Consider the following 27,309-nt stretch of genomic DNA (forward strand, 5'->3'; position numbering starts at 1 on the left):
TCATCTAGTAGCCCTTCTCTGTACCTGCCTCCATTTGAATTCAATCCTTTTTAAACATGGGAGACCAGAACTGCACACAGTATTCTAGGTGAGGTCTCACCAGTGCCTTGTATAACGGTTACTAAAACCTCCTTATCCCTACTGGAAATGCCTCTCCTGATGCATCCCAAAACTGCATTAGCTTTTTTCACAGCCATATCACATTGGCAGCTCATAGTCATCCTATGATCAACCAATACTCCAAGGTCCTTCTCCTCTTCCGTTACTTCTAATTGATGCATCCCCAACTTATAACTAAAATTCTTGTTATTAATCCCTAAATGCATAACCTTACACTTCTCACTATTAAATTTCATCTTATTACTATTACTCCAGTTTACAAGGTCATCCAGATCCTCCTGTATAATATCCCGATCCTTCTCCAAATTGGCAATACCTCCCAGCTTTGTATCATCTGCAAACTTTATTAGCACACTCCCACTTTTTGTGCCAAGCTCAGTAATAAAAAGATTAAATAAGATTGGTCCCAAAACCGATCCCTGAGGAACTCCACTGGTAACCTCCCTCCAACCTGACAGTTCGCCTTTTAGTAGGACCCGTTGCAGTCTCCCCTTTAACCAATTCCTTATCCACCTTTTGATGTTCATATTGATCCTCGTCTTCTCCAATTTAACTAATAATTCCCCATGTGGCACGGTATCAAATGCCTTACTGAAATCTAGGTAAATTAGATCCACTGCATTTCCTTTATCTAAAAAATCTGTTACTTTTTCAAAAAGGAGATTAGGTTGGTTTGGCACGATCTACCTTTTGTAAAACCATGTTGTATTTTGTCCCATTTACCATTGACTTCAATGTCCTTAAATAATTTCTCCTTCAAAATTTTTTCCAGGACCTTGCATACTACAGATGTCAAACTAACTGGCCTGCAGTTACCCGGATCACTTTTTTTTCCTTTCTTAAAAATAGGAACTATATTAGCAATTCTCCAATCATTCGGTACTATTCCTGAGTTTACAGATTCATTAAAAATTCTCGCTAATGGGCTTGCAATTTCAGGTGCCAATTCCTTTAATATTCTTGGATGAAGATTATCTGGGCCCCCCGATTTAGTCCCATTAAGATGTTTCAGTTTCGCTTCTACCTCTGATATGGTAATATCTACCTCCATATCCTCCTTCCCATTTGTCATGCTACCATTATCCCAGAGATCCTCTTTAGCCTTATTAAAGACTGAGGCAAAGTATTTGTTTAGATATTGGGCCATGCCTAGATTATCTTTAACCTCCGCTCCATCCTCAGTGTTAAGCGGCCCCACTTCTTCCTTCTTAGTTTTCTTCTTATTTATATGGCTATAGAACCTTTTACTATTGGTTTTAATTCCCTTTGCAAGGTCCAACTCTACTCCACTTTTAGCCTCTCTCACTTGATCCCTACATGTTCTGACCTCAATTAGGTAGCTTTCCTTGCTGATCCCCCCCCCATCTTCCACTCCCTGTATGCTTTCTGCTTCTTCTTAATCACCTCTCTAAGATGCTTGCTCATCCAGCTTGGTCTACAACTCCTTCCTATGAATTTTTTCCCCTTTCTTGGGATACAGGCTTCCGATAGCTTCTGCAGTTTTGATTTAAATTAATCCCAGGCCTCCTCTACCTTTGGATCCATAAGTTCTTCAGTCCAATCCACTTCCCTAACTAATTTCCTTAATTTTTGAAAGTCAGCCCTTTTGAAATCAAAAACCCTAGTTGCAGATTTATTTTTGTTAATCCTTCCATTTAGTTTGAACTGAATTAGCTCATGATCACTTGAGCCAAGATTGTCCCCTACAACCATTTCTTCTATGAGGTCCTCGCTACTCACCAAAATTAAATCTAAAATGGCATCCCCTCTAGTCGGTTCAGCAACTACTTGATGAAGGAATCCATCAGCTATCGCATCTAGGAAAATCTGAGCCCTATTATTATTACTAGCACTGGTCCTCCCGTCTATATCTGGGTAGTTAAAGTCTCCCATGATCATGCAGTAATTGTAGGGATCCTGACCCAAAAAGGAGTGGGGGCTGTCACAAGGTTATTGCAGGAAGAAAGTACTGCTGTCCTTATTTCTGTGCTGCTGCTGGCAGCGGCACTGCCTTCAGAGCTGGGCAGGTGGAGGGTGCCAACTGCTGGCCGGGAGCTCAGTTCTGAAGGCAGGTGCCTGCCAGCAGCAGCGCAGAAGTAAGGATGGCACGGTATCATATTGCCACCCTTATTTCTGCCCTACTGCATGCAGAGCTGGGCCCTCAGTCACTAGCCGCGGCTCTCCAGCTCTGAGAGACAATGCAGAAGGGTGGCAATAACTCAACGCCCCTAAAGTAACCTTGTGACCCCCGCCCTGTAACTCCCTTTTGGGTCAGGAACTCCAATTTGAGAAACACTAGTCTCTCTGTGAAATCTGTATAGTATAGGGTAAAAGCACACCAAAAAAAAAAACATTTCACGGAGAGAGACCAGATTTCACAGTCTGTGATGTGTTTTTCCATGGCCGTGAATTTGGTAGGGTCTCTTTATATCCCCCTTGAAAACGTTTGTTCTTCTCTGACTGCTCTGGTCTTCCTGTCAGCATGGCATTGCTTTCTAGCAAGAAATGACTCCCTCTGCTTATCAAGACTATCTCTTAACTGTCCCTAATCCATGGCAGCCAGCCCCATTTTCAAACTATGTCCATTTGTATCCATACCACTCCCCAATCACCAAATCAACCGCTGGGACTCTGACCTCTACCTCTCTTGAGCTGGATCCTTGAAGGATGGCAGAGCACACGCATGTGGAGGGGAAGTGTTCAGTTATGAAAGTTTTCTATCAAGTAGATGGTACTCGACCTTTAAGCCTGCCCCACTGGGCCTATCAGCTCAGGAGCCTTCCCCACCTTGCTCTCCAAACCCAGACATGCCAAATCAGAAAGCGAAGGCAACATCAGACAGAAGCTCACAGAATCATAGAAATATAGGACTGGAAAGGACCTTGGTAGCTCATTCAATCCAGTCACCTGCACTGAGGCAGGACAGATACAATGAATGATAAATGATAAATTCAGCTGATAAACTGAATTAAAAGCACCCCTTCAAGCTGTGCATTAACTACATACAATGCACATGAAGAGATGAGGCAGAATACATTGACAGTAGTGCAAGAAAGTTAGGATCCGGACAATGGTCTACAATTATTTCTATGACAGTAGCTTTCCTAGTATGGACTAGATCCTGTTCAGCTATACAGTACTGGTAAGCCAACCCCTACCTTACTGAGTTCATGATCTAAAAAGGCAAACAATAAACAAAGGGTTGGATGAAAGACAAAAAACAGTCAGCTGATATTTATAGAAGGGGAAAAAAGTTAACTTAAAATGGCCCTTGACCTACCCAGTAGTACTTGGGTAGTTTCTTTCATGGATTTATGATAGAAATGGGTTTTCAGGAGGAGGAGAAAGGATCTCATGAGGTTATGAGGGTTCAGTTTGTTTTTGTTCTGATGCACAGGGGAGGAAGGACCAGACTCTATAGCCTGGTAGTTAAGTCACTGGTCTGGAGATGCAAGTTCAAAGTTCCTGATCTGCATTTATTTGGAGCAGAGACTGGAACCTGGATCTCCCACATTCCAACAACCTACCCACCAGATTACAAGAGACAGTCAACTCCTGCTTTCTCGTTCTGACCCAAGAATCCATCCTGTACTTCAGAAACCTTCCTGACTAAAAAGATGTCAAAACAGAAGTTTCCAAAACATTTTGGTTCTGATAAAATAGCATTTTTCAACAAAAGAATCTTTAATCAGAAATATTTCTGCTTGCTCTCCTTATGGTTTTGTTTGATAGAGGGGTCCAAACATAACCAATACCCCTCTTGGTGGTATGAAAAAGTGTGAAGATGGTCATGAAAGGAGAGGACAAACAGTGTGCATAAGTTCACATAGTGGGACAAGACTGGCATGGTGAGGAGTTATTTTCACACAGATTTCATAATCTGTTTACGAACATATGTGAAAGTGCTTGGAATTTTCAGCTTTTGCTGGGCCCAGTTCTGTTTTGTTTATATTTACTGGTCTATGCTGTGTCTTTGCATAACACTGTATGGTATATTGTATGTATACCAACCTTTTATTATGTTTTTCACTAAAAAAAAAAAAAAATACAGGAAATCAGCCTGTACATTCCTTAAATCAGAGTGTACAGTCTGTAAGCCACACTGCACCTTCCTGTACATTCAATACATCTCCAAGTCTGTCATTGTAACTGTACTCAATCCATTTAAAAAAGAATGTCCCTAAAATGATTAAACATGCATTTCTAAAAACTGAAAATGTATTTTAGCATTAAGACCAAAGGGGAGCTAAAGCAGCAAGATTCCTCTAGTAAAATAATTTTAATTGAGAAACTTAACCAGTTTCCCGCCCCCCAAAATGACACTTCCAGCAAATGCTTTTTTTTTTTAATATGCCTATGCAACCGAATCATCTCGTACAACTACCTGCATCTACAAACACCTCTGCCTGTTCTGACATCTGCTCTGTACTGGGCATACACATTTCACCAGGAAAGTTTCCCTCTGACTTCTCCTTCCCAGGGCTCTACAGAATGCACCCTTTCTCTGTATTTTGTAGAGCATGCTGTGCATTCAAATACAAAAAAACTCCGTAATTAATATTTAATGTGATTTGCAGCACTGGGAACTGAACCCAATCACTCCAAGTGCAGGCTGAGCATGTTAATTTGCAAGTCTGCTTAGAGCACAAACATACAGCTACATTTTGGTGGAAGTTCTTTTTGAACTAAACCTAATAATAATTGTTGATGCATTAAATATGCAGTTGCACATATCACTGGCTTCAAGCACTTTTTTGCACAAACCATGAAGTGTAGATATATAAAGCATTTAAAGTTTCTTTTCAAAAATATATTTTTTTAAACTGGCACCTCAATAATATTTTAACAATCTGCCTCATAGTGAAAGCAAGGAGATTCTGCATGAAGTAATCAATCATTTATCACCTGTTTCAACAATGAAAGAGGAACACTAAATAAAACAGTAAGACAAAGAATATGAAAAATATCCTCAAACTCCCGCTGAACAAAGATGAATTATTCAATGACTTTTATATCCAACTACTTTCAACAAAACAGAACTAGTACGTGCAATATGTCCCAAAATTAATCCATTCAAGGGTTTTTCAACTTGAATATACAGTATTAAACAGGAAGAGAAGAAAAATTAACTTCTTTAGAAGTCTTAGGGATGTAGGATTTTTTTTATTGCATTCTTAATGGTGACTCCAAAGTCTACTAGGATAAAGTATTTTATAGTAACTGTATGATTGACATTGTTAGTTGTACAACCTAGACATTTCACCAGAATACAAAGGTGATACCTGAGGAACATAAAACTGACGACATTATAAAATTTTTGGGAATTTGGAACTATTCAAAAGGCATATAGTTTTGCATGGTTGCTTTATAAAAACATTATCCAAGGAAACTGTCTAGACTGAGAGATATTCTTTCAGTTTATCCATGATTGCATTCATCCTATCAGATGGAATCAACATAACAGTTCGCAAAGGTTTCATTGGTACATCATCAAAGGACCATCTGCCTCCCAAACACGTGTCACACTCTTCTTGCACAGAATAGTTGAACTTCAGAAGGGCTTTCTAAAACAGAAATAAATAAATCTTGATTTTAGTAAGGCTTCTGACACAGTCCCACATGACATTCTCATAAATAAACTGGGAAAATGTGGTTTAGATGAAACTACTATATGGTGAGTGCACAACTGGTTGAAAGACCATACTCAAAGAGTAGTTATTAATGGTACTCTGTCAAACTAGGAGGACTTATCTAGTGGGGTCCCACAGGGGTCACTCCTGGGTCTGGTACTATTTAATATTTTCTTTAAAGACTTAGATAATGGAGGGAAGAGTATCCTTACAAAATCGGTAGATGACGCAAAGCTGGGAAGGGTTGCAAGCACTTTGGAGGACAGGAATAGAATTCAAACCAAGTTTAACAAATTACAGAATTGATCTGAAGTCAACAAGATGAAATACAATTAAGATAAGCACAAAGTATTTCACTTAGGAAAGAAAAATCAAATGCACAAATACAAAATAGGGAATAACTGGCTAAGTGATAGTACTGCTGAAAAGGATCTGAAGATCACAGTAGATCACAAATAGAATACAAGTCAACAGTGTGATGCAGTTGTGGAAAAGGCTAATATTCTGGGGTGTATTAACAGGAATATCATATGTAGGACCTGGAAGGGAGCTGACCCACACTTCTCAGCTCTGGTGAGGCCTCAGTTGGGAGTACTGTCTAATTCTGGACACCACACTTCAGGAAACATGTGGATAAACTACAGAGAGTCCAGAGGAGAGTAACAAAAATGATAGAAGGTTTAGAAAACCTGACCTGGGGGAAAGGTTAAAAAACTGGGCATATTTAAAGCTGAGAAAAGAAAACTGAGGGAAGACCAGACAAATCTTCAAATATGTTAAGGGCTATTATAAAAAGGACACTGATAAATTGTTCTCCATGTCCACTGGAGGCAGGACAAGAAGTAATGGGCTTTATCTGCAACAAGGGAGATTTAGTTTAGATATGAGGAAAAACTTTCTAACTATAAGGGTAGTTATGCTTTGGGATATGCTACCAGGGAGGTTGTGGAATCCCCATCACTGGAGATTTTTAAGAACAGATTGGACAAACACTAGTCAGTGATGGTCTAAGTTTACTTGGTCCTGCCTCAGCATAGGGGAAAAGACTTGCTGACCTCTCAAGGTCCCTCCAGCCCTACATTTCAATGATTCTATGAATTATGTTTCAAAAATTAGTTTTAAGCTACTATGCATATCATTTTAAGTGGAGTAAAAAGAGAAAGTTTTGTGGAAGTGCAGGTTAAACAGAAAAAATCCCAATGAAAAATCCAATGAAAACTAAAATAGAATATTCAATATTCTGTTTCACAAGCCAACACTTAGCATTTCATATTATAAATTCAAAACAAACTGAATTCACTGAGTAATGTGCATTATCATTAATGTAGGGGGGAAAATGAGAGCATGAAACAAAGAAGAATGACTTATTATGCTGGATCATATTAAAGAAGTTCTGTATTAAAATCACAAATGAGTTTGATTCCCCATAGTTTAAATTCCAGGGTATTACTAATTAAGAGGTCTCTTGGTTTTTGATACTGTTTCTCTCCCTCTGTGTGTGAAACTTGCAAGCTGCTAATTGTGTTAGTACATTCTAAGACAGAGTCTGTTCTCAAAGCAATTCTTTGCAACAACCACCACTCACCCAGAGAGAGACTCAAAGCAATACTCTGTAACAACAGAAACAGCACCCAGAGACTCCCCGCCCTTTTGTTGTATTCATCTCGCTTTGTTAACAGTTGTGATTAAAATAGAGATAGAGGATGTATTTGGATGGATACTTGGTGTGGATAATAACTGAATCATCAGGGAGGTGCCAGCCTAAGAATCCAGTGTCCATCGGCTGAAGAAGGCGTCAAGTGGAAATAACCAGAGGACCCCCGGAGGGCAGACTGTAATCCACCCAACAGCCTCAAGAATGGGAGAACCAAAGAACAAGACAACATCTGGTAGCGTGGAGCCATCAGGGAATGTGCCATCTGCTGATTGATTCAGCAACAGCATGATGAATCAATTCCCATAGACTGGCATAGGAAGAAATTCCTATAAAAATGGACTCTAGAAAGTGAGAACTTTGGGGTCTGATTCTGCAAACCAACTTCCAGGAGCATCAGATGAGCATCTGACAAGGCCCTGCTCCCTCCTCATGTCCAGGCCACCTGGCCAATGGCTTGGCATGAGCAACTCTAAGGCTGGTAACTATGATAACAACCTTGCAGAACCTGTGTGTGTGTTTCAGAGTAGCAGCCGTGTTAGTCTGTATTTGCAAAAAAAAAAAAAAAAGGAGTACTTGTGGCACCTTAGAGACTAACAAATTTATTAGAGCATAAGCTTTCGTGAGTTACTGTAACTCACGAAAGCTTATGCTCTAATAAATTCGTTAGTCTCTAAGGTGCCACAAGTACTCCTTTTCTTTGTGTGTGTGTGTGTGTGTGTGTGTGTGTGTGTGTGTGTGTATGAATGAATGAATGTGTGAATAAATATGAAATTGAATGGAATGTTATAGCTACAACTAACTGCTTACTATGATTCTTTCTGTATTCACAATAAATGTGGCATATTGCCTTTCCCTGTAATAAGATCCTGCTGGTTTTTATTTTATTGGTATAACACTTGGTCTACCAGTCACTAGTTGTGGATGGCCTTGGACAAATTACTTAGTTTTTAAAATCACAGATAATTCTACAGGTGTTACAATCAGGTATTATAGCCAGGCTCTTAGGAGACACTGTGGCAGGGAGTGGGGATTTCTGGCCAGCGATGGGAAGGACATGTTCAGTCTCTTGCCAAGAATACTACCCACTGCTTGCTAGTGAACCCCTAGCTCCATAAAGCCAGGAAGCAGCAGACCCGAGGCATGGGGGAAGAAGTTGACTCATAACAAGAGCTGAAACAGGGCAAGAGGAGCTGGCATGCATCCCGGAGAGGCTCTGTATGGGGACGCAGGGCCAACAGTGCAAGGATGTCAGCTTGATACCGTGTGTGTGCGCGAGCAGGGGCTGTAGTAAAGTATACTCTTCTCCAATCACTGCTAAAGAATCACTTCAATCGCAGCCTTACAGGTTCAAAGGTTAACATTTTTGTGACCCAATTTACCCAGGTTTAAAAAAAAAAAGATGTAGTAATTCCCTCTCTCTAAGGCCACGTCTACACTACCCGCCAGATCGGCAGGTAGTGATTGATCTATCGGGGATCAATTTATCGCATCTAGTGTAGACATGATAAATCGATCCCCGATTGCTCTGCCGTCAACTCCGGAACTCCATCAGGGTGAGAGGCGGAAGCGGAGTTGACGGGGGAGCGGCGGCCGTCGATCCCGCACTGTGAGGACGCAAAGTAAGTGATTCTAATTCGATCTAAGATGCACAACTTCAGCTACAAGAATAGTGTAGCTGAAGTCGACGTATCTTAGATTGATTCCCCCCCCCCAGTGTAGACCAGGCCACAGTGGCATTAGGAATCTTTATGTTAAAATACCTAGATACCAAGGTGAGAGGCACTAAATAAAAACCTTACATACACCTTACATAGATAGAATCTTCAGAGAGCCCTGCGAAATCCTTGGAAATGCAAGTTATTTATGGAGGACACTTTTTCCAAATACTGTAAATAGGTTTTCATAATGTTTCTATTTATATTTATTGACTCAATTTGTATGTAATATATATCGCAGAGTAGTGTCCTTTTACAGAAAATGCAGCCTTAATTTTTCTTCCCCAGAACTCACACAAATTAGAGAAGTATTATCCTACACCACTAAGGGGAAAAACAATTTAACCTCCTCTCATTGCTTCCTACAGATTTCCTATGTAGCACACGTGTCTCAAGAATGTAAATTTCCACTGTGGGAGAGCAGTATAACTAATCTAGAGATGATGTTCAAGAATGAACAGAGTGAAGAATGGTGGCCTAAACGTTTAATTGATTCTAAGTCTGGGTATACTTGAAGCTTTTCTTCCACTCCCTCAATTACATTTTAAGGACCACAATGTAGCACAGTGAGTTGATGAGTGGGGTTGGCTCCTCCATACTTATTAAATTCTCAGCTGCTCATTATACTTAACAGTAGTTTGTAGCAAACTGAAACCTAACATTGTGTGTAATCAGGGAAGGATACATACTCAGACTATTTATTTTGTGCATATACATTATTAAACATCTAAGTTAATGTAACTTCCCGATCTTACTTAAAAACACTTGTATAACAAATGCCAGAAAGACTAGTTTACAAGCAAATAGTGTGTCCTGATTGAGACCTTCAAACGAGTTCAAAACAAAACAAAAACAGTTAATAAGTCTTGAAAAAACGCAATTTAAAATAACAGAACATTTGAGAGTACAAAAAGCCCTTTTAGAACACAAGACCCATGGTGATTCCAACTTGGAATTGAAAGTCCCATTACTACATGCTGGTTTTTGGTCATTTGGTGTGCACAAAGTTCAAATTCAGGTGCTAGAGCCCCTGCTACAAAAACAAAAAGAAAAATCCTTAGCTCCTTGTTACTTTTACACCCCACAGCAGTATTTCTTGCAGGCTCATAATGAATGTGCCCAGACTTTGAATTTAAAGTTTTCCTCTTCTTAAATTACCACTATTAGAACGATAGCCATTTCATAGACTGCGCTAGGAAGAGGTGTCACATGCCAACATTTTACCCTGTGTGCACTGCCATCAGAGAGGAAGAACAGGGAGCTCTTGACATAGCAGCAGTGCTGTGGAATAATGTTTTTAAAGCTCTGAAAAAAGTAAAGAACGCTGAAAAATTCCATGCATTTCAAAATTATATTTTAAATTTAATTTTCTGCATCCTCCCCTTTCTATATGGCTTGGAACCAGCAGAACTGAGTGGCAGGGTTCCCTCAGGAAATTATAAGTAATAGTTCCAGTTCACTATTTTAGAGCTTTTTATTAATGTACTTGTCCCAAATAGAACATACAAAATAATGGGATAGTGACATCCGTACATTCTCTTCAGAAGATTTGTTCTGAATAGTCCTTTTAAATAAAAAGAACAAAAAATAAATGGATAGTTCGGGGAAGAGTACAACACCAAAAGCAGAACAGATGCAGAGCTTTAAATCTGCCAAGTTTCTTGGGAAGAATTCTCAGAGCATAAATTTGATGCTCGTTCGTGAGAAGGCGATTTATTTTTTTGGGGATTCAGAGGGGAAAATATTTATGTTTTATATGAATCATGCATGCAGCAATTTGATTTGGTCCTTCATAACACCACAGATTTCTTTTTTCCTAGAAGCCTGAAAGATGCAATTGCTCTGACTCTTTGAATCATGTTCTGCCAAATAGTTTTCAGAGTAGCAGCCGTGTTAGTCTGTATTCGCAAAAAGAAAAGGGGTACTTGTGGCACCTTACAGACTAACAAATTTATTTGAGCATAAGCTTTCGTGAGCTACAGCTCACTTCATCAGATGCATTCAGTGGAAAATACACTGAATGCATCCAATGAAGTGAGCTGTAGCTCACGAAAGCTTATGCTCAAATAAATTTGTTAGTCTCTAAGGTGCCACAAGTACTCCTTTTCTTTTTGCCAAATAGCTATAACTTTTTATGCAGATTCAAATAGAAGACTAGAGACAGGGTACAACTGCCTCTGAACTAAAAGGGTTTTTTCCACCCCTAGGATTAAAAACCTTGAAGGGCCAATTCATACTGTTAAACTCTGTGCTTCTGCTCTCTTCAGTCCATTCTTTTCAAAAACTTGGAAATTTCATTCACAGATCCTCAACCAGATGTTTCACGTAGTTCAGAATCCTTTGTTAAATCCCTTCAGCATTACCCTCAAGATAACCAGTTAATTCTCTGTGACCAAGACACTGAAGGTAAGTCTACATCAGGCATTTTTGGGAAGTCTCCCACCAGTCTTTAAACTATGATTTGAGGATTTCTATTGCTCAGACATAAGTTAGAGGTTTGTTACAGGAGTTCCTGGGTGAGATTCCGTGGCCTGCGTTGTGCAAGAGGTCAGACTAGATGATCATAATGGTCCCTTCTGACCTTAAAGTCTATGATTCTATGATTGCACTGCCACTGGTGCAGCTCCAGTGGTGGTAGCAATGATGGGAGGGCTACTGTAAACAGAGGCTAAGCACATGCCAGTGCTTTTATCAGCATGTCACTGAGACTTGCTGTAAATAATATCAATAAATTACTACAAAAAAGTCAAGTCAATTTTATAATCTGCATCTGTAGTAGTGCAGCTCTCAGTGGTTCCCTCAAGGCAAAACATTGTTTACTTTGGTCAAGAGTTAGTGAGTATAAATATTCTACATTAGCAAAAATAGTTTGTTTGTGCATCTTTCAATAGTAATTACACAAAAAACAGCTGGATTTAAATAAAAAGTTCATTTTACCACCTTTTCATAATCATTGCAAGACAAGTTTCTAAAGTGGCTCAGTAAGAAAGGCCATTGTTATTACTGAAAAAAAAGTAGAGTCAGAACCTTCATTTCCCTGCTCTTAAAAAAAAAAAAAAAAAAATCAAACAATTGGATTTAATGGTATCAGAAGTCTGTTACCTCATAAAAGAATTCTTCCTCTGCATTTGCAAACATTAATTCCTCTTTCTGCTGTCTGCTCTCTCCTTTCTTCTTAGAGCTGCGCTTTGCTGTCTCTGTAAAGGTCTTGCTGATGAGAAGATAGTAGTAGCACTTTCCACATGGCTTATTTGTTCTTTGAGTTTCAGCCAATTCTTTCCTAAAGACAAATATTATTTACATAAAGAATATTTTAACGTCCCATCAAATACACACAAATCTCATAAGGCAATAACATACTGATGCTTTGCCCAGCCTTCATAGTTGTCACTCAAATAGCAATATTGACTTTGTATATGCATTTATGGCAGTAATTTTCTTTGAAGAGTTCTCTGCAGTCAGTTACTCTTCAAATCATCACCAACAAAACCAATTCCCTACTCCTCGTAATACACTTCTCCTGTTATGGAACCCTCACTAAGGGCACACTATGTTCTTGGGGTTGTAAATGCTTAGAAACTAATTAAACACTCACCATTAACTACCATTCATAGGACTGGTTTCCTCCCCAGCCAAAAACTAGCTCATTTCTTTTACCCCGGGTTTTATTTATTTATTGCCCCTTTCCAGAAGCCCTTAAAAATGACAAACTTCTGTCTGGCAAAGAAGACTGGATGCTCTCATCCCTCCCTTCGGTTGAGTGTGTTGCCACTGCAGTGCTGCAAGCTCCATCCAGTAAAGGAGCCCAAGACCTGAATTCTGATTGTGTCATGTTCCACTGGAAATAAACCTCAAACCTCCCCAACCCCGCCTCTGACAAGCCATTTAAAAGTTTATCAAACAAAAAAGCAGAGACGGTTTAGGTTTTCTCCTATCCAAAACTATTAATTTCTCAGAGATCGATATGACTACTTAAAAGAGCAGATGAAAGCTCCCTATCAGCAATGGTAGATTAAGATTAAATGGAGCCTGGATCCAAGTCAAACAAATTCCCTGCTTTTTTCAATCCAAACAAATGAAAGGCCTCTTCCTTTACAAGAGTGTGCATAGTTCCCCTAGCTCCTGAACCTGTAAAGTCACATAGTGCTCCCTAGTCCCCAGGGTGAGCAATAACACTCTATGGCAGTGCACCCCAGCATATTCAGCCTCCGTGGGTTCGAAGACCCCTCCTAACCTAGAGCTAGGATTTATGAATCCTACCTCCTTAATTCTGGATATGTTAATAGTCTATTGATTATTCCCTCTTCAGTAAGGCATGGATTCACCTGTGTAAATTCCTCTTCCACTGATGGAAGAATAAATGTGTGGTTCCATCTACTATTCAGGAGACTGACCATTTCTGACTAGTCTTAGTGAAGGTGGGGAGGGGAAGAGGTTCTGACCACTGCTAATTTTCAAGTCCTGCAAACCTTCATCTTCTTACAAATCTCATTATTTTACTGAAAGTCGCTCAACATTACCTAAAGACCCAGCTCATGGAGCCATGTCCAAGCATCTCATCCTTCATTTAAAAAAAGGTATGTGTCTAGCCTTTATGTTTGCAGATAAAAGCTAGAAAATATTAACCATAAATGCTCAAATACTAGAAGGCAAATAAAAAGAACCCCAATTATCTATTGTTAAAAGCCCCATGATTTTTAAGCCAAACTCGTAATTTCTGAATGCTTGATGTTTGCAAGAACGATCTCCATTAATGCACAGTTAGCTGCAATTGAGCCACTAAACCAGTAATGGAGCAGTGATGACTGAGAGTGTGTGTGTCTCAGTTTGTTATAGAGTAATAAGGAAAAAACAAACTAGATACTGCACCTTCATTGTGAGGCTCTCCCCTTTTACATTCTCACTGACATAAAGCTCCTGTTTCCTGGCTGTTAACTACATGTATCCCTATCATAATCACCATTCTATTCTACTCAAAATACTTGGATCCCACATTTGGTGTTAAAAATTAATTCTATAGCTAAAAATTAAAACTATAGGGTGAAAATAAAATGGGGTCTAAACCTGTGTAAACTTTTGGAATCCTCATTTCTCTCCCAATTTGATGCATCAGATTAAGAGATTAACCATCTGATCTCCTATTTTTGGTTTCCCCCTCCCAATTCAGAGTAGAGTAGATCAAGCAGAAGGCCAGGAGAGTTTCTTCTATGAGGAGACCTTCTCAGGATCCAGAGATAGGAACCCTATACTCCCAGATCAAGGACACTTAATTCTGCCAACGGAAGGGGCTCAGTGTCTGGATAGTCTGGTGGTGCATCCACATCCATCCCAACATAAGTCTTAAATCCTTCAGAGGGAGCCCGACAAAGTTGGGTCAGTCCTGTTAAGCACTTGGGACTCAAAATGTTGGGCCACTCCCACCAATCAGGGGTAAGTCCAATAATATCCCCACAAACCCACCAATCCATCTCAGGAGGAAAAGCTCGAAGATCTCCTCTCAGATTCTGAAGTGGGCAAGAGAGCTACCTGGCTAGGTATCTTTTACATCTCCTTTTCTTCCCAAGATAGATCTTGGCTCATTCAAGGACATACTAACTCTTCCTCCCCTGTCACATAGTGGAAAATAAAGAACACAGGGGTTAAAGACCTACCAATCTCCTGAGATAAATCCCTCCAAAAAGAGAGAGACAATGAAGAGTAGAGAGACCAGAACTCCCATTGTGGGGATAATCACCTTCTCTCAAAAGGCATAAGAAAAAGAAAGTCCAAAGGTCAGAAGACACAAAAAAACACACTTTCTTCACACACTTCTTACAATCTTTTCCCACAAGCTCCAGTGCCTCTGCTGAAGCGTTTGCTTCAGATCATGATAACTCCAAGCCAGAGGAGCAGTAGAAATTAATTCCTGCAGACATATTTAAAACTGTGGGGAGGAAGGCGGTGCTCACTGGGATCGAGACAGAGAAAGATGATGGAGTAGCAGCCGTGTTAGTCTGTATTCGCAAAAAGAAAAGGAGTACTTGTGGCACCTTAGAGACTAACAAATTTATTAGCGCATAAGCTTTCGTGAGCTACAGCTCACTTCATCGAATGCATCCGATGAAGTGAGCTGTAGCTCACGAAAGCTTATGCTCTAATAAATTTGTTAGTCTCTAAGGTGCCACAAGTACTCCTTTTCTTTTTGAGAAAGATGATGAACAGGCTAAAGCCAAAGTCAAATATCTCCCAATTACAACTTACAATTACAATCTGCCATTCCCCTTCAAAGGAGTTATTAATAAGGAATGGGACACTCCAAAGGGAAAGGGGGAAAAGCACTGAAACTCCAAAGTGTCCTAGAACAAAAAAAAAAATTCTCTCCTGAGTAATAAGAGGAGGAGATGAGACAAATAGGAATGGAAAGGCAAACCTCAATGAGAGAAAACCCCTCCCTGTGGGAGATTAGATAGTGTTTAATAGGACTAGAAGGCAATGCTTCAAAGAAAACCTAATTTGGCATTTGGAAGTAGACAAATTAGAAGGGCCAGCAAGTGATGTGACCTGTGATAGGAAGAGAGGAAAAAAACAGAAGAGCAAAGGGTGTCCATTTTCCCATTAAAATACTACCAGATTACCAGAAAGTTGTTTAAAAAAAAAAAACAAAAACAAAAAAAAACACCCCACACACACAAAACCTGAAAGGATGTCCTGTCCTCTCTCTCATCTTACTACACCCTACATTTCAAAGCCACAAAAAATTTAGATTCTTTCCCTTCCTTGACGTCTCTGCTTACTCTTTCTTTGCTCATGTCTTTCCAAATCATCTGTCTTGATATCCCTGATGGGGCCTTAACACTGAACCCGGTTGGGAGACAAAGTAGTGCCTAACCCTCTACACTCATTTCAGACACTGATTTAAAAAAAATATTTCCATGGCTCATCCAGAGATCATGCATTTACAAATCTGCTGAAGCCAAGATTTCCATTCCAAAGCCTGAGTTAAGCACAATAAACAAGAATACCTCAGATAGCCATTATTAAAATACTGTAAGTTGTTTAATTTTTAATAAGCTTGCTCAATTTTCAAAACAAAGATCAACTACAAGTCATGCACTTACCCTGTTCTAGTAGTATGTGGCATAATTTTAAAGTGACTTCCTATTTCTTCAAGAGACAGTGATTAGGAATTTTAATGCATAAGGAAGTAATATCAAATAAAGAAATTAAAAGTCAATATCAAGGACCTTATATAAAACAATTGTATTTTTTCTTTTAATCTATTTCTTACTTAAATCTGTGGTTTCATTCCCTCTCCTTCAACACATTTCCATTTAAATAAATGTTTCTGAAGACACCTGAAGGGAAAAAATTACTGTTCAAAATCATGTTTAGAATGACTCTTACTGAAGCTGCTGGTGCATGGGCAGAGCAATCTGTGGTGGTACGTTAATAAATCTTTCGTTTAGTAGGAAGCCCACAGGCTTGGTGGTGTCACTTAGGAGCTTATCCAGCTGTTCAACCATATTCTGTTCACAGTTCTTCTCACACAGGCTTAGAATCAGCTCTTTTATTTGTTCAGCACATTGAGTACCCTAGGAATCAAAGGGTACATTTTCTTTACATTCCAGAACGATTATTTACATAAGAAAACCTGAAAGTGAACTTCAAGAGAGTATTCAACAGGCCTGTGGGCAATTTCCTGCAATGGTCTCTAAAGTATTGTAGTATTTTTTTCACAGTTATTATTCACCAACCCTCAAGGTGATGGCAGGCTGAGGTTCCTAAATGGTAACAATGCAGCTATGAGTTACAACTCCACTCTTCATAATAACCACAAAAACGGGAACAACCCCAACAACTGAGAAACATGAAACATGAGATGACGGACGGTCCAGTTGCTAGGGTACTAGCCTGGCAGTTGAGTGACCTGGACTGAATTTCCTATTCCATCACAGACTTCATGTGTGACTTTGGGCAAGTCATTTAGTCTCTAAGGTCTGGTCTACACTGTGGGGGAAACTGATCTAAGTTACGCAACTTCAGCTACATGAATAACATAGCTGAAGTCAATGTACTTAGATCTACTCACCGCGGTGTCTTCACTGTGGTGAGTCGACCGCTGATGCTCCCCCGTTGACTCCACCTGTGCCTCTCGCTCCAGTGGCATACCAGAGTCGACGGGAGAGCGCTCAGCGGTCAACTTAGCACGTCAACACTAGACACGATAAATTGACCCTGGCTGGATTGATGGCTGCCGGTCGATTCAGTGGGTAACGTAGACAAGCCCCCAGTTCTCCATCTGTAAAATGGGAATGATAACAGTTCCCTACCTAACATAGCAGCCACACTAAAGACTGTGGGGCACTCAGATACCATGCTAATGAGGGCCACATAAGCACTTACACTGTGGCTTTCATTACCATTTTCACCTAAATATTTTAACAAATTCTATACCAAAAGTATCAAGTTAGCAAAAAAATTTAATTCAAAGCACTAAAACAAACTAATGATATAAATCACGAAATTAGATTAATCCAAAACCCAAGATGAGTTTATAGAATAATGAAGGGAATATAGCTGGAAATATTTAACATTGGATTTTGTATTTACTGGCCTCTTTTCATCCCTATTCTCTGCACATATTTTATCCCTTTTGACTGGTGGTGAAGTTTGTCAGAGAATCATGGGTAAGTCATTGTGCCAGATCTAGTTCAGGTTGTCTGATTATTTGGCATGGTAACTTTTATTTTATGGTACAGGTGACATGAATGCCTTTCTAGTTGCCTTACAAATGCATTAAATACATTTTTAGAAGACTGTACTGCATTGTGACATGACCTGTACAATGGTAAGGTCTAACAGAACTATGAGCTTTATTTACAAATTCTTAGTGGCCTTTCTAAAACATACAGTGCTTCAGTGGCGTAGACAGGTGGAGAAACCAGGGGGAGAGGAGATTAAAAAAAGGCACCACTCACTACTACTCACCCGGCGGCGCTCTGGGTCTTAGGTGGCAGGGCAGGCAACGCTCCGGTTCTTCAGCAGCACTTCGGCGTCAGGTCCTTCACTCGCACTGAAGGACCACCCCTCCGGCACTGCAATGCTGCCGAAGACCGGAGCGAGTGAAGGACTCGCCACCGAAGTGCTGCTGAAGACCTGGAGCAACGCCTGACCCGCCGCCCAAGACCCGGAGCGCCACCAAGTGAGTAAAAATTTAAAAGGCGCCAAAGAATTAAAAAGGTGCCACTTCTGCTCGGTGGGGGAGCAGCCTCTGCCCCTCCCAGCTATGCTACTGCAGTGCTTGTCCATTATTACCATAAAAATGCAGCCTAACTGCTTGGCTACACAATGTTCAGATACTTTACAGTGTAACCTTATAGAAGCAGAACATAATTTCAGAACAATTAAATTATGCATAGTATAAAAGGCATTTGAGTAGACTGTGACAGGGGAAAAAAAAAGAGACAACCATCTGGCACTTCTCTTAATGTCTACAATGTAATTTTCAGCGAGACAGGATGAATAGAGTGTTTTAATTTCTAGAAATTACCATCCAGAAGTTAACCTGTATTACTGACCTTCCTTTCAGTTAAGTTTAAGAGGCTTATGAAGCCAAAAACTTCATCATCTTCATCATCATCACCACTTTCTTCTTGAACTTCGCCTTGCTATTTAACAAAAGTAAAAAGGACAACTAATACCAAGCTGCTTTAAAAAAAACAAAACAAAACAAAACAAAGCCATTATTCTATGTCCAGGATATTTTACGCACATCTAAAAGCCATTCTGCAAGTCTATGGAATTGCTTAAGAGACAAGAACATTAAAAGGGTGAAAAATTGTAGGTTGTCTAAATAATTTATTCTGTTAAACCTTTATAATATGTTACAACCTCCAATTTTTACTTACTTCCAAGAAGAACCTCACTAATCCACACCAATAACTGGGAGACCCCCATATTCAGCTACTTGCAATGGAATTGTTGTGTGAAAACACATTTTAAGACAGCAAGAACATGCATGATCAAGGTACTTTATTTATCTGACCAGAGTAATTTAGTTTTATTCATAATACTCCACAATGATAAACAGTAATCGTAATAAATGTTCTGGGACATATTTTGTAAAAGTAATGAAGTCTGTGAAATGAGACCATTTGACAGTTCTCTACTATTAAAACTCTCCTGAGCACTGGAGAGAGACTTGGGGGGATGTGAATTATGGGGTGGGCAGATTAACCAAATACAAATTACAAGGCTCTAGATTTAAATGATTCAGAAACAAAATCTAATATACAGGTAGCAATTTCTTGGAGGAAGGAACCACAGGACTAAAAATATGTTGGTATGACATGACCATGTATTGTAATGGTCTAAGTAGATACCACAGTTCACACCTGGAGTTTTATGGGTTGGGGACGGGCAAGTTTTCATGTTACCATTTGCTTGGCATGAGACCCCTTTGCAAGGCAGGGTCAAAAATAAAAGTAGTAGTAACCTCGGTTTGTACTAGAAATAGAAATGTTTTAAAAAGTTTATTATTTAGATTTAGAAGAACATAGCAGAATGCAGACCATAAAAATCAAAGTTTTTTTTTGCAGGGGATGGGGCATTTTAGGGCAATTTTTTATTTTGGAAATTGTGAATGTGTTTCAATGAGCCATTTACATTCTCCCTAACCCAAGTAGTCCAAACAGAAGCATTTATCCATACCCAACCCTCTAGTTAGGATAGGAAGAAAGAATATGCATTTCTCCCTGCCCGCTACATCATCTCTCACAAGTGGATTAGGGGATGGGTTTTCATTAAGCTATGCTAAGTTCTTAGGAGATGTCCAATGAATGTGCACAGAAACAATTTTTCACTCGCTTATAATTATTTTCTTCCAAACAGAAACTCAAGACAGAAATTTGTTGGGTTCGGAGTTTTAGCCAATTTTAAATTCGGGGGGGGGGGGGGGGGGGGGGGGGGGGGGGGGGGGGGGGGGGGGGGGGGGGGGGGGGGGGGGGGGGGGGGGGGGGGGGGGGGGGGGGGGGGGGGGGGGGGGGGGGGGGGGGGGGGGGGGGGGGGGGGGGGGGGGGGGTGGGGGGAGGGTGGGGGGGGGGGGGGTGTCAAAAAAATTTAAACTTAAAGCCTCTCTCTTCTACCCCACTTACTTACACTATTTCTCTCAGCTACTCCATATTTCCCTCAATATCCTAACACCCCCCCCACCAAAAATCGCCCAAAAACCTTCTCATGTTTTGAAATGAAGATGAAAATTTCAGCCTTAAAAGGAAATTTTAACAATGTTAAAGCAGAAAAGAGGGATTTGTAATGGATATTATAATAATGTTCATACAGTGGTTTGCTACGTAAGTGCTATACCGCCACCACAACTCTTCTAGTCAATATTCACAGATACACAGAACATAGATAGTCTGCAACAGTTTGACTTCACGCTCAGACTCATAAAGAAATAAGATTTAACTTACCATATCAGAGCTGAGGTCACCCAAAACTCCACTTTGCCCTCTGAAAGCATGGTTCAACCTCTTATATTGTGGGCCGCAGGTTACAACCACATGCGGACCTGCTAATCCCACACCCCCCACCAACAGCAGAGCCCTGGGCCCAGCCAGCCCTGCCATGCGCGGGCCGGGACCTGGGCCGCAAGTTGGAACCACTGCTCTAAGGAGGGGATTAGAGCATGAAATACAAGTGACATCCAAGTGCTTTATGCTGCAACAGCATGAGCTCTAGAACTCTTAGTTACATGTATATTATGAAGGGGACCTCAATTATTCCATTCAATTTAAAATTATACTGTGCTGAATTAGCAGAATGGAAGCCCTTACCGTTGATAACACTCCAATGTGATTCTGTTGTATTAATATGTCAGTTAACTCAGCAGTGTAATGGAGCTTTTAGAAACAGCTACAAAAAATTAAAGAGAACAAGTACTGTGAAAACAGTCTAAAATTTTCCTGTTGTGAACTACTTATTAAACTTGGATTCTCCTGTGAACCTCATCCCAGCCTGCTCCCACATATTTTCTGAGGCAGTTATAGTGCTCAGTTACATGAAAATGTTAGGACAGCATTACGAAGACAAGAGAAAAAAATTCTTTTTAAAATAATCTGTTTAGGTTCTTGTACCATGCTCTTAACCCCCACTCCCATTCAGTACATTATCCTTTATTTCCTGACCCTGGATGTAGGACTTCAAGCACTAATAAACCTAATCTCCTGTAGCTGCCTGCAGCACCAACTACACTAATGTCTCAAAGTACTTTGCATTTGGTTTGTCCTCTTCTGTATTTTCCAATTGTGCACACAGTCTGCAACTTTGTTTGACACTGAATTTGAAAAAAGAAACCACTGATCAAGAGAGGCATGAAGCAGCCAAACAGGGGCAGATTAGTACTTTTTAAAGTTGCAGTTGGTCAAAAACCTTTAGAAACCCACGAACTGGGATACAAGTCTCAGGAACCACCACTGCTTGATGATTGAGAATAATGAGAAAGAAGGGACTATGGTCTATCTGGGTGTGCATTGTGGGTCACAGATTTGAACCACTGCATTTAATCAAGCGCATGTTGTAGCTGTAATTATTCATGTCTTCATCTACTAAGGCATAGTAAAACATTAAATCAATACTAGTAATGGTGACTGATGACAGTTTAAGGCGGTAGAAGTTATTTCTTAATGGAAGAAATCCGAATAGGAGCAAGAAAGAATATTCTGAGTCTACCTGTTGCAGTAATTTCTTTATCCCATCATAGTCATTATCCGATATCGAATGTGCTTCAAATTCAACATTCACTTCCTGTGAATAAACAGAAGACAGCAAGTATCACACACATGGTTGGCAAGCGGAATATATCTTAAAACAAAGTTAAAGCAAAACTGTATGACATGAAGTAGAAGGAAAAAAAAGTCAATCGGCTTAATCTATTTCTATCACTCATTGATATCAGCCGTTTTTGAAGCTTTATACATCTCTTTTGTAACCTTCAGAGAGACTTTGTCAAGTTAACATTTTTAGACAAACTATTTTCCATGTTTGTGTTGCCAGCGCCACCTTAAAGCCTTGATCCTGCAATCTGGTCCACACAGGTGCCCTACAACAGCCATAAAGAGCTGGACTCCATGTAGCTTTAAGAGTTCACCTGCATGGATCAGATAGGAGTCTAATTTTTTTAAATGACAAGTTCAAAGTCTATTCTTCCTCCATTTTTGCTCTTTTTTATACTTAATTCAACTTAGAAAATAAAACAAATACTACTGCTAGTCTTGTTTCACTTCCTAGTGCCCACCCACTAGCAAAATGCTTTAATTTTTTATGTTGCCAACTCTATGGAAGTCCACCTACCAGTTAAAAATAAAGAGTCCTCACTGGTATTTAAAAACAAGATTAAAACATTTATATTACTAGGCTCCCCTCAGATACACCGCTTGGTGGTTGTGAAATGACATAATTTTGAATACATTAGCCTAATCTTAATGAGGATTAAGGGTATGTCTACATAGGGGGGAAAAAAACAAACCTCAGCGAGTCTGAAAGCCCAGGTTTACAGACTCTGTCTTGTACTATGGTGTTAAAAATAACAGTGTAGACATTCCTGCTTGGGCTGGAGGTCAGATTTTGAAATCCAGTGAGGGGAGTGGGCCTCAGAGCACAAGTGGGAACATCTACACTGCTATTTTTAACACTTAGTGAAGGCCCCACAAGCACAAGTCTGTAGACCTGGTCTCTGAGACTTGCTGCCACAGGGATTTCTTTTCTTTTTTTTGGCAGTGTAGATATACCCAGAGGTCTATACCATCATGTAAAGCTAACTCAGTGTTACCATGATTCAGGGTGGATTTGATTTAAATCACTAGTCAGGAAGATTCGATTTAATGATGGATTTCTACATAAAAGTGCATTCTTGTAGGTTATTATAATGTTTAATACATATTTTTTACAACTCAGAGATAGATACAGATTTCATTTTTAGAAGGTACATATTATACATTTTAAGTGATTTATTTTGAAAACTTTTCATATTAGTTTTACAGCTATATCAGAAAATGAATGACTGGTTATCTCATTTACCAAAGGTAATTGAAGCAGATATTTAAGAAGTCATTGGGAGATGAATTATCTCCAATTCAACAGGTTAATCATTATATTTGGAGGATTTTCTTGCCATGCTGTATTAGGAGGAGAACATCACCAGACAGACATTTACATTGTTTTATTTAACTAAAACAACAACGGTATGTATTCTGGATTTTTTTCTTCAGCAGCAAACATATAATATTTTAACGAAACAAGCATATGATTTTTTAATTTAGTTAAACATTCACGTTTTTTAAAATCAGGTTTGTTTGGTTGGTTTTTTAAAATTGTTTTAAACTCAAATAGTTAAATGAAATATTTAAAAAAAACAACTAAATTGACTATGTCAGCCAAGTCAACCTGAGAAACTTAAAATATTGGCTTCTGCAGCTAACTCAGTCGTCTTCACCTTAATTTTCCTGTTTGTTCATAATCTGGAAAAGAAAAACAAGCTTTCCTGCTTTTTCAGGATTACCACTTCAGCAGTCTCGGAATCCAAGTGCTTAAGTGACTTCCACCAGTTCACTGGCGTGACTTTCTTTAAAACATCAGCAGCAAACATATATTTTTTGAACGGTTCTTATTCTCAAACTGGGTCTCTTTTACGGCCTGCTGCCATTATAGGTTTTCCCTTCTAGTGAGAGAATGGTATAGTAGATCTCAAACCAATGAAGGCTACACTCAAAGACCTCAAGACTTTTAGAATATGCTGCTCAAACAGTTTCACTTTTGTTTCTACTGCCTATCCCTCCCTTCTCACATTTATCTCCAGACTTCTCTTTATCCAGATCTATTCCACCCCCAACAATCTTCTATTCACTGAACTTTTTGAAACTTTGCACTTTTAGAGAGAAGTAAGTAATAGGGTTGAGGTCTGTTATTTCTCACCTCTATATATTTATTTATTTTAAACCATTTTTGCTGTTAACAAGCATGTTATCTCTGGAAACAAATCCACAGTTTGAGAACTGCAAAACTAAGCATCTCTGATGGTATCTTCTAGACTGAGCCCCATTGGGTAGATAGAAAGATTAACCTAAATAATCTATACAGAAGCCCCTGGAACTCCATAAGATTGGGTCCCTAATCCATGAACTATTGGAACTCCTTTACAAAACTTTTCTTAAGCATTACATGAATATATTGTCTCATACTATAGAATTAGTATTTATAATCCCTATTCCATGATGAGATATCTTTGAGCTATAATGTATCTTAATTAAAACTATCTTTAGACAGGTTTTTTACTCAAAAAGCATTTTATGAAAAAAAATCCAATTTAAATTTAAAAAATCCGTTTTTTCCATTTTTTTTTAAATATTATTATTTTTATCCACTCTGCCATGATTGAAACATACTTCTCTCCCCCAATCAAAACTGGGCCTTAGGCTGGGTCTTCACCAGGAAAACGGAAGTCTTCTTAAGTGGAAGTAAAATTCTAGAAGTCAAGGCAGTTCGTAGTTTTCACATGCGTTAGTGTCACCCACACACCTTCTAGGTGTGGTGTTCTGTCCCATCAAGTGGCACCAAGACCACTTAGGGCACGTCTACACTTCCCTCCGGAGCAATTGATCCAGCTGGGGTCGATTTATTGCATCTAGTGAAAATAAGATAAATCTACCGTCGAGTGCTCTCCTGTCGACTCTGGTACTCCACCGGAGCGAGAGGCAAAGGAGGAATCAATGGGGGAGCGTTAGCAGTCGACTTACTGCAGTGAAGACATCGTGATAAGGAGATCTAAGTACATCGACTTCAGCTATGTTATTCACGTAGCTGAAGTTGCATAACTTGGATCGAACCTCCCCGCCCAGCGTAGACCAGGCCTTAGAGAGAGGTTAATGAGTCTGCTCTACAGCCTTAGCTAACAGTGATATGGCTTTTAGCTCATGCAGTAGAGTTTCATGTATTTAGCTCCAGAAGTCCCAGGTTCAATCCTGCCCGCTGACGACCGGGATCTGTCAGCGTTACAAGTGGGGGCTCGTCCAGGATTTCAACTGGGAAGTCTCTAAAGCTTGGGATGTGCTTCTTCAGCTAGGGGAAGTATGTAACCCACATACTGGGTGTGGTGTTCTGTCCCGTCTAGTGGCACTGAGACCACTTGGAGAAAAATTAATTAGTTTGCTCTACAGCCTGAGTTAACAGCAAAATGGCTTTCAGCTCATGTATTTAGATCCAGAGATCTCAGGTTCGATCCCACCCACTGACGACCAGGGTCTGTTCGCATTATTTTAGCAGGACTAGCTGAAGACTTCAGGGGAGCCTTCTCTGTAACCGGACCTACTAACTCATGTGAAAACTACAAACTGCTTTGTCTTCTAGGATTTTTCTTTGAGTTAATTAGCTTTAGTTAAAAATACCTTTTTTCCCTACTGAAGAAAAGAGTGTATTTTCACTATCGTGTTCAGTGAACACTCTGTCAACTTCACAGAGCTCTGGAGGTACACGCTGCAATCAGTGCAGAAATAATAAATTTTCTGTTATCCTGTGTGGTATTCTCTCTTCCCTGTTTCTTCCATGACTGAAGAAATTCTTTTCTCAACAAGTTGTCATCCATGGTCCTACAATTTGAATCCACCTAGGCAGACCCTTATTCCTACGTGGTTTCAATGGGCTCCATATATATGTAGGGGTTGCCCATGTGGAACTGATTGCAAGTTTGGCAATATAAACATTAAAAAGTAAAAATATACAGAAGTTAAGGCTCTAGCAGTAACCAACTCATTATACACACATTGCATGGTGCATTGCTATTTTGGCTGTTAAATGTATACTTTAATATAGAGGTCCTAAAGCAGGCCTCCTTGAGACTACAGCTTGTTCTGCATTGCAGGTTTGGGGCCACAGAAAACAGGTGTTTTCTTGAATTGGGTGCAATTAGGCCCAGTATATGCCACAAGGGCAAACAAATGACGGTACTATAATCTTATTATTATGAGATTGCTTACATTTCCTAACTTTGAACTGTTCAATTTTTTAACTTTAACTTTGCATTTAAGCTTTCACAATTAGTGTTATTTTAATTCTGCAGAAATCAGTACATCAAAAATAGAGACAATACTAGTATATTATTAATATCAACAATGACATCACCCTCTCTCAGCATAAGCACTTGAGCCTGTTAGCTGGCCTTTCTTGATTTTCTAGTTTTGCTAAATTAACTTTGCTTTGCTCCAACAAAAATATTAGCCTAAAAATACTGCATGTTGCCCGAAAACTGCATTTAATTCTGAGTCTAGGAGTGTTTTTGTTTTGTTTTCCAGGAAAGGCAGAGATAATAAATCAAAAGTTACTCTTCAGGAAACAAAAATGGGGAGTAGATAAACATGTAGAAAGACAGGTTTCAGAGTAGCAGCCGTGTTAGTCTGTATTCGCAAAAAGAAAAGGAGGACTTGTGGCACCTTGGAGACTAACCAATTTATTAGAGCATAAGCTTTCGTGAAATGCGTCCGATGAAGTGAGCTGTAGCTCACGAAAGCTTATGCTCTAATAAATTGGTTAGTCTCCAAGGTGCCACAAGTCCTCCTTTTCTTTATGTAGAAAGACAGACTCGAGAAAGGAAGGGTGAGGCCTTATAAGAGGAACACACAGGGATAGCATAATACTACCTCCTAGCTGCCAGATAGTACTTTCACCTGCAGATCTCAACGCACTTTCCACAGGACTTAAATGTAGCGCCCCCACTCCCCCACCCACGTTTACAGCCCAGGAAACTGAGGCACGGGCTGGTGAAGAGAGTAAGTGGGTCTAAGATTACGGGAGAAGAAAGGCGTAGCCCCGGCGCTGTAAGAAGCGGGGGCAAGGGGGAAGAGAGGTGCAGCAAAAGAGGGAGGGCGGCCACCCGCAGGAGGGGGCGACAGAGGCCCTGGCAAGGGGGCAGTAAGACCGAAGGGGAGAAGGGCTCCGGGACCAGCGGGAGGGGAAGGCAGAGCGGGCCCCGCTGCCCACGCGGCTCCAGCTGGACCGGGGCCTCCGGCCCTCTCGCCAGTCACCTCGTTGATCTCTCCCTCCTCGGAGGCCGAATCCCCCTGCTCCGAGTCCGAGTCCTGCTCGTCCCCGTCCGGCTCCCGCCGCTCGGGCGGCCCCGCCGCTCTCCGCTTGGCCCGCGTAGCCATGCCGCAGTCCCGCC

At 40.1% G+C, this 27,309-nt stretch overlaps 3 protein-coding genes across 3 annotated transcripts in view; 2 read left to right on the forward strand and 1 right to left on the reverse strand.

Moving 5' to 3' along the window:
• DHX32 (DEAH-box helicase 32 (putative)) overlaps positions 1–5,054 on the forward strand; it is a 54,724-nt gene extending 49,670 nt beyond the window's left edge. Inside the window, 1 exon segment of the mRNA XM_043519371.1 lies at positions 4,947–5,054. Within this exon segment, the coding sequence (XP_043375306.1) occupies positions 4,947–5,054 (108 nt within the window).
• A 209-nt stretch (positions 5,055–5,263) lies between these two features.
• Positions 5,264–27,304, reverse strand: LOC119859199 (BRCA2 and CDKN1A interacting protein). Its single transcript, XM_038411009.2, is given in 8 exon segments — positions 5,264–5,684; positions 12,225–12,402; positions 16,506–16,693; positions 18,680–18,769; positions 20,936–20,990; positions 20,992–21,014; positions 21,831–21,905; positions 27,173–27,304. Coding segments are annotated over 8 exon segments (903 nt in total). The 5' UTR covers positions 27,296–27,304; the 3' UTR covers positions 5,264–5,513.
• The window catches only part of UROS (uroporphyrinogen III synthase), a 38,833-nt gene continuing 38,405 nt past the window's right edge, over positions 26,882–27,309 (forward strand). The window contains exon 1 of the mRNA XM_038411008.2: positions 26,882–26,917. The gene's annotated coding sequence lies outside the window, so the exon portion shown is untranslated. The remainder of the gene's footprint in view (positions 26,918–27,309) is intronic.

This window comes from Dermochelys coriacea, chromosome 7 (genome assembly GCF_009764565.3).
Source record: "Dermochelys coriacea isolate rDerCor1 chromosome 7, rDerCor1.pri.v4, whole genome shotgun sequence".
In the NCBI taxonomy this organism is placed as follows: domain Eukaryota; kingdom Metazoa; phylum Chordata; order Testudines; family Dermochelyidae; genus Dermochelys; species Dermochelys coriacea.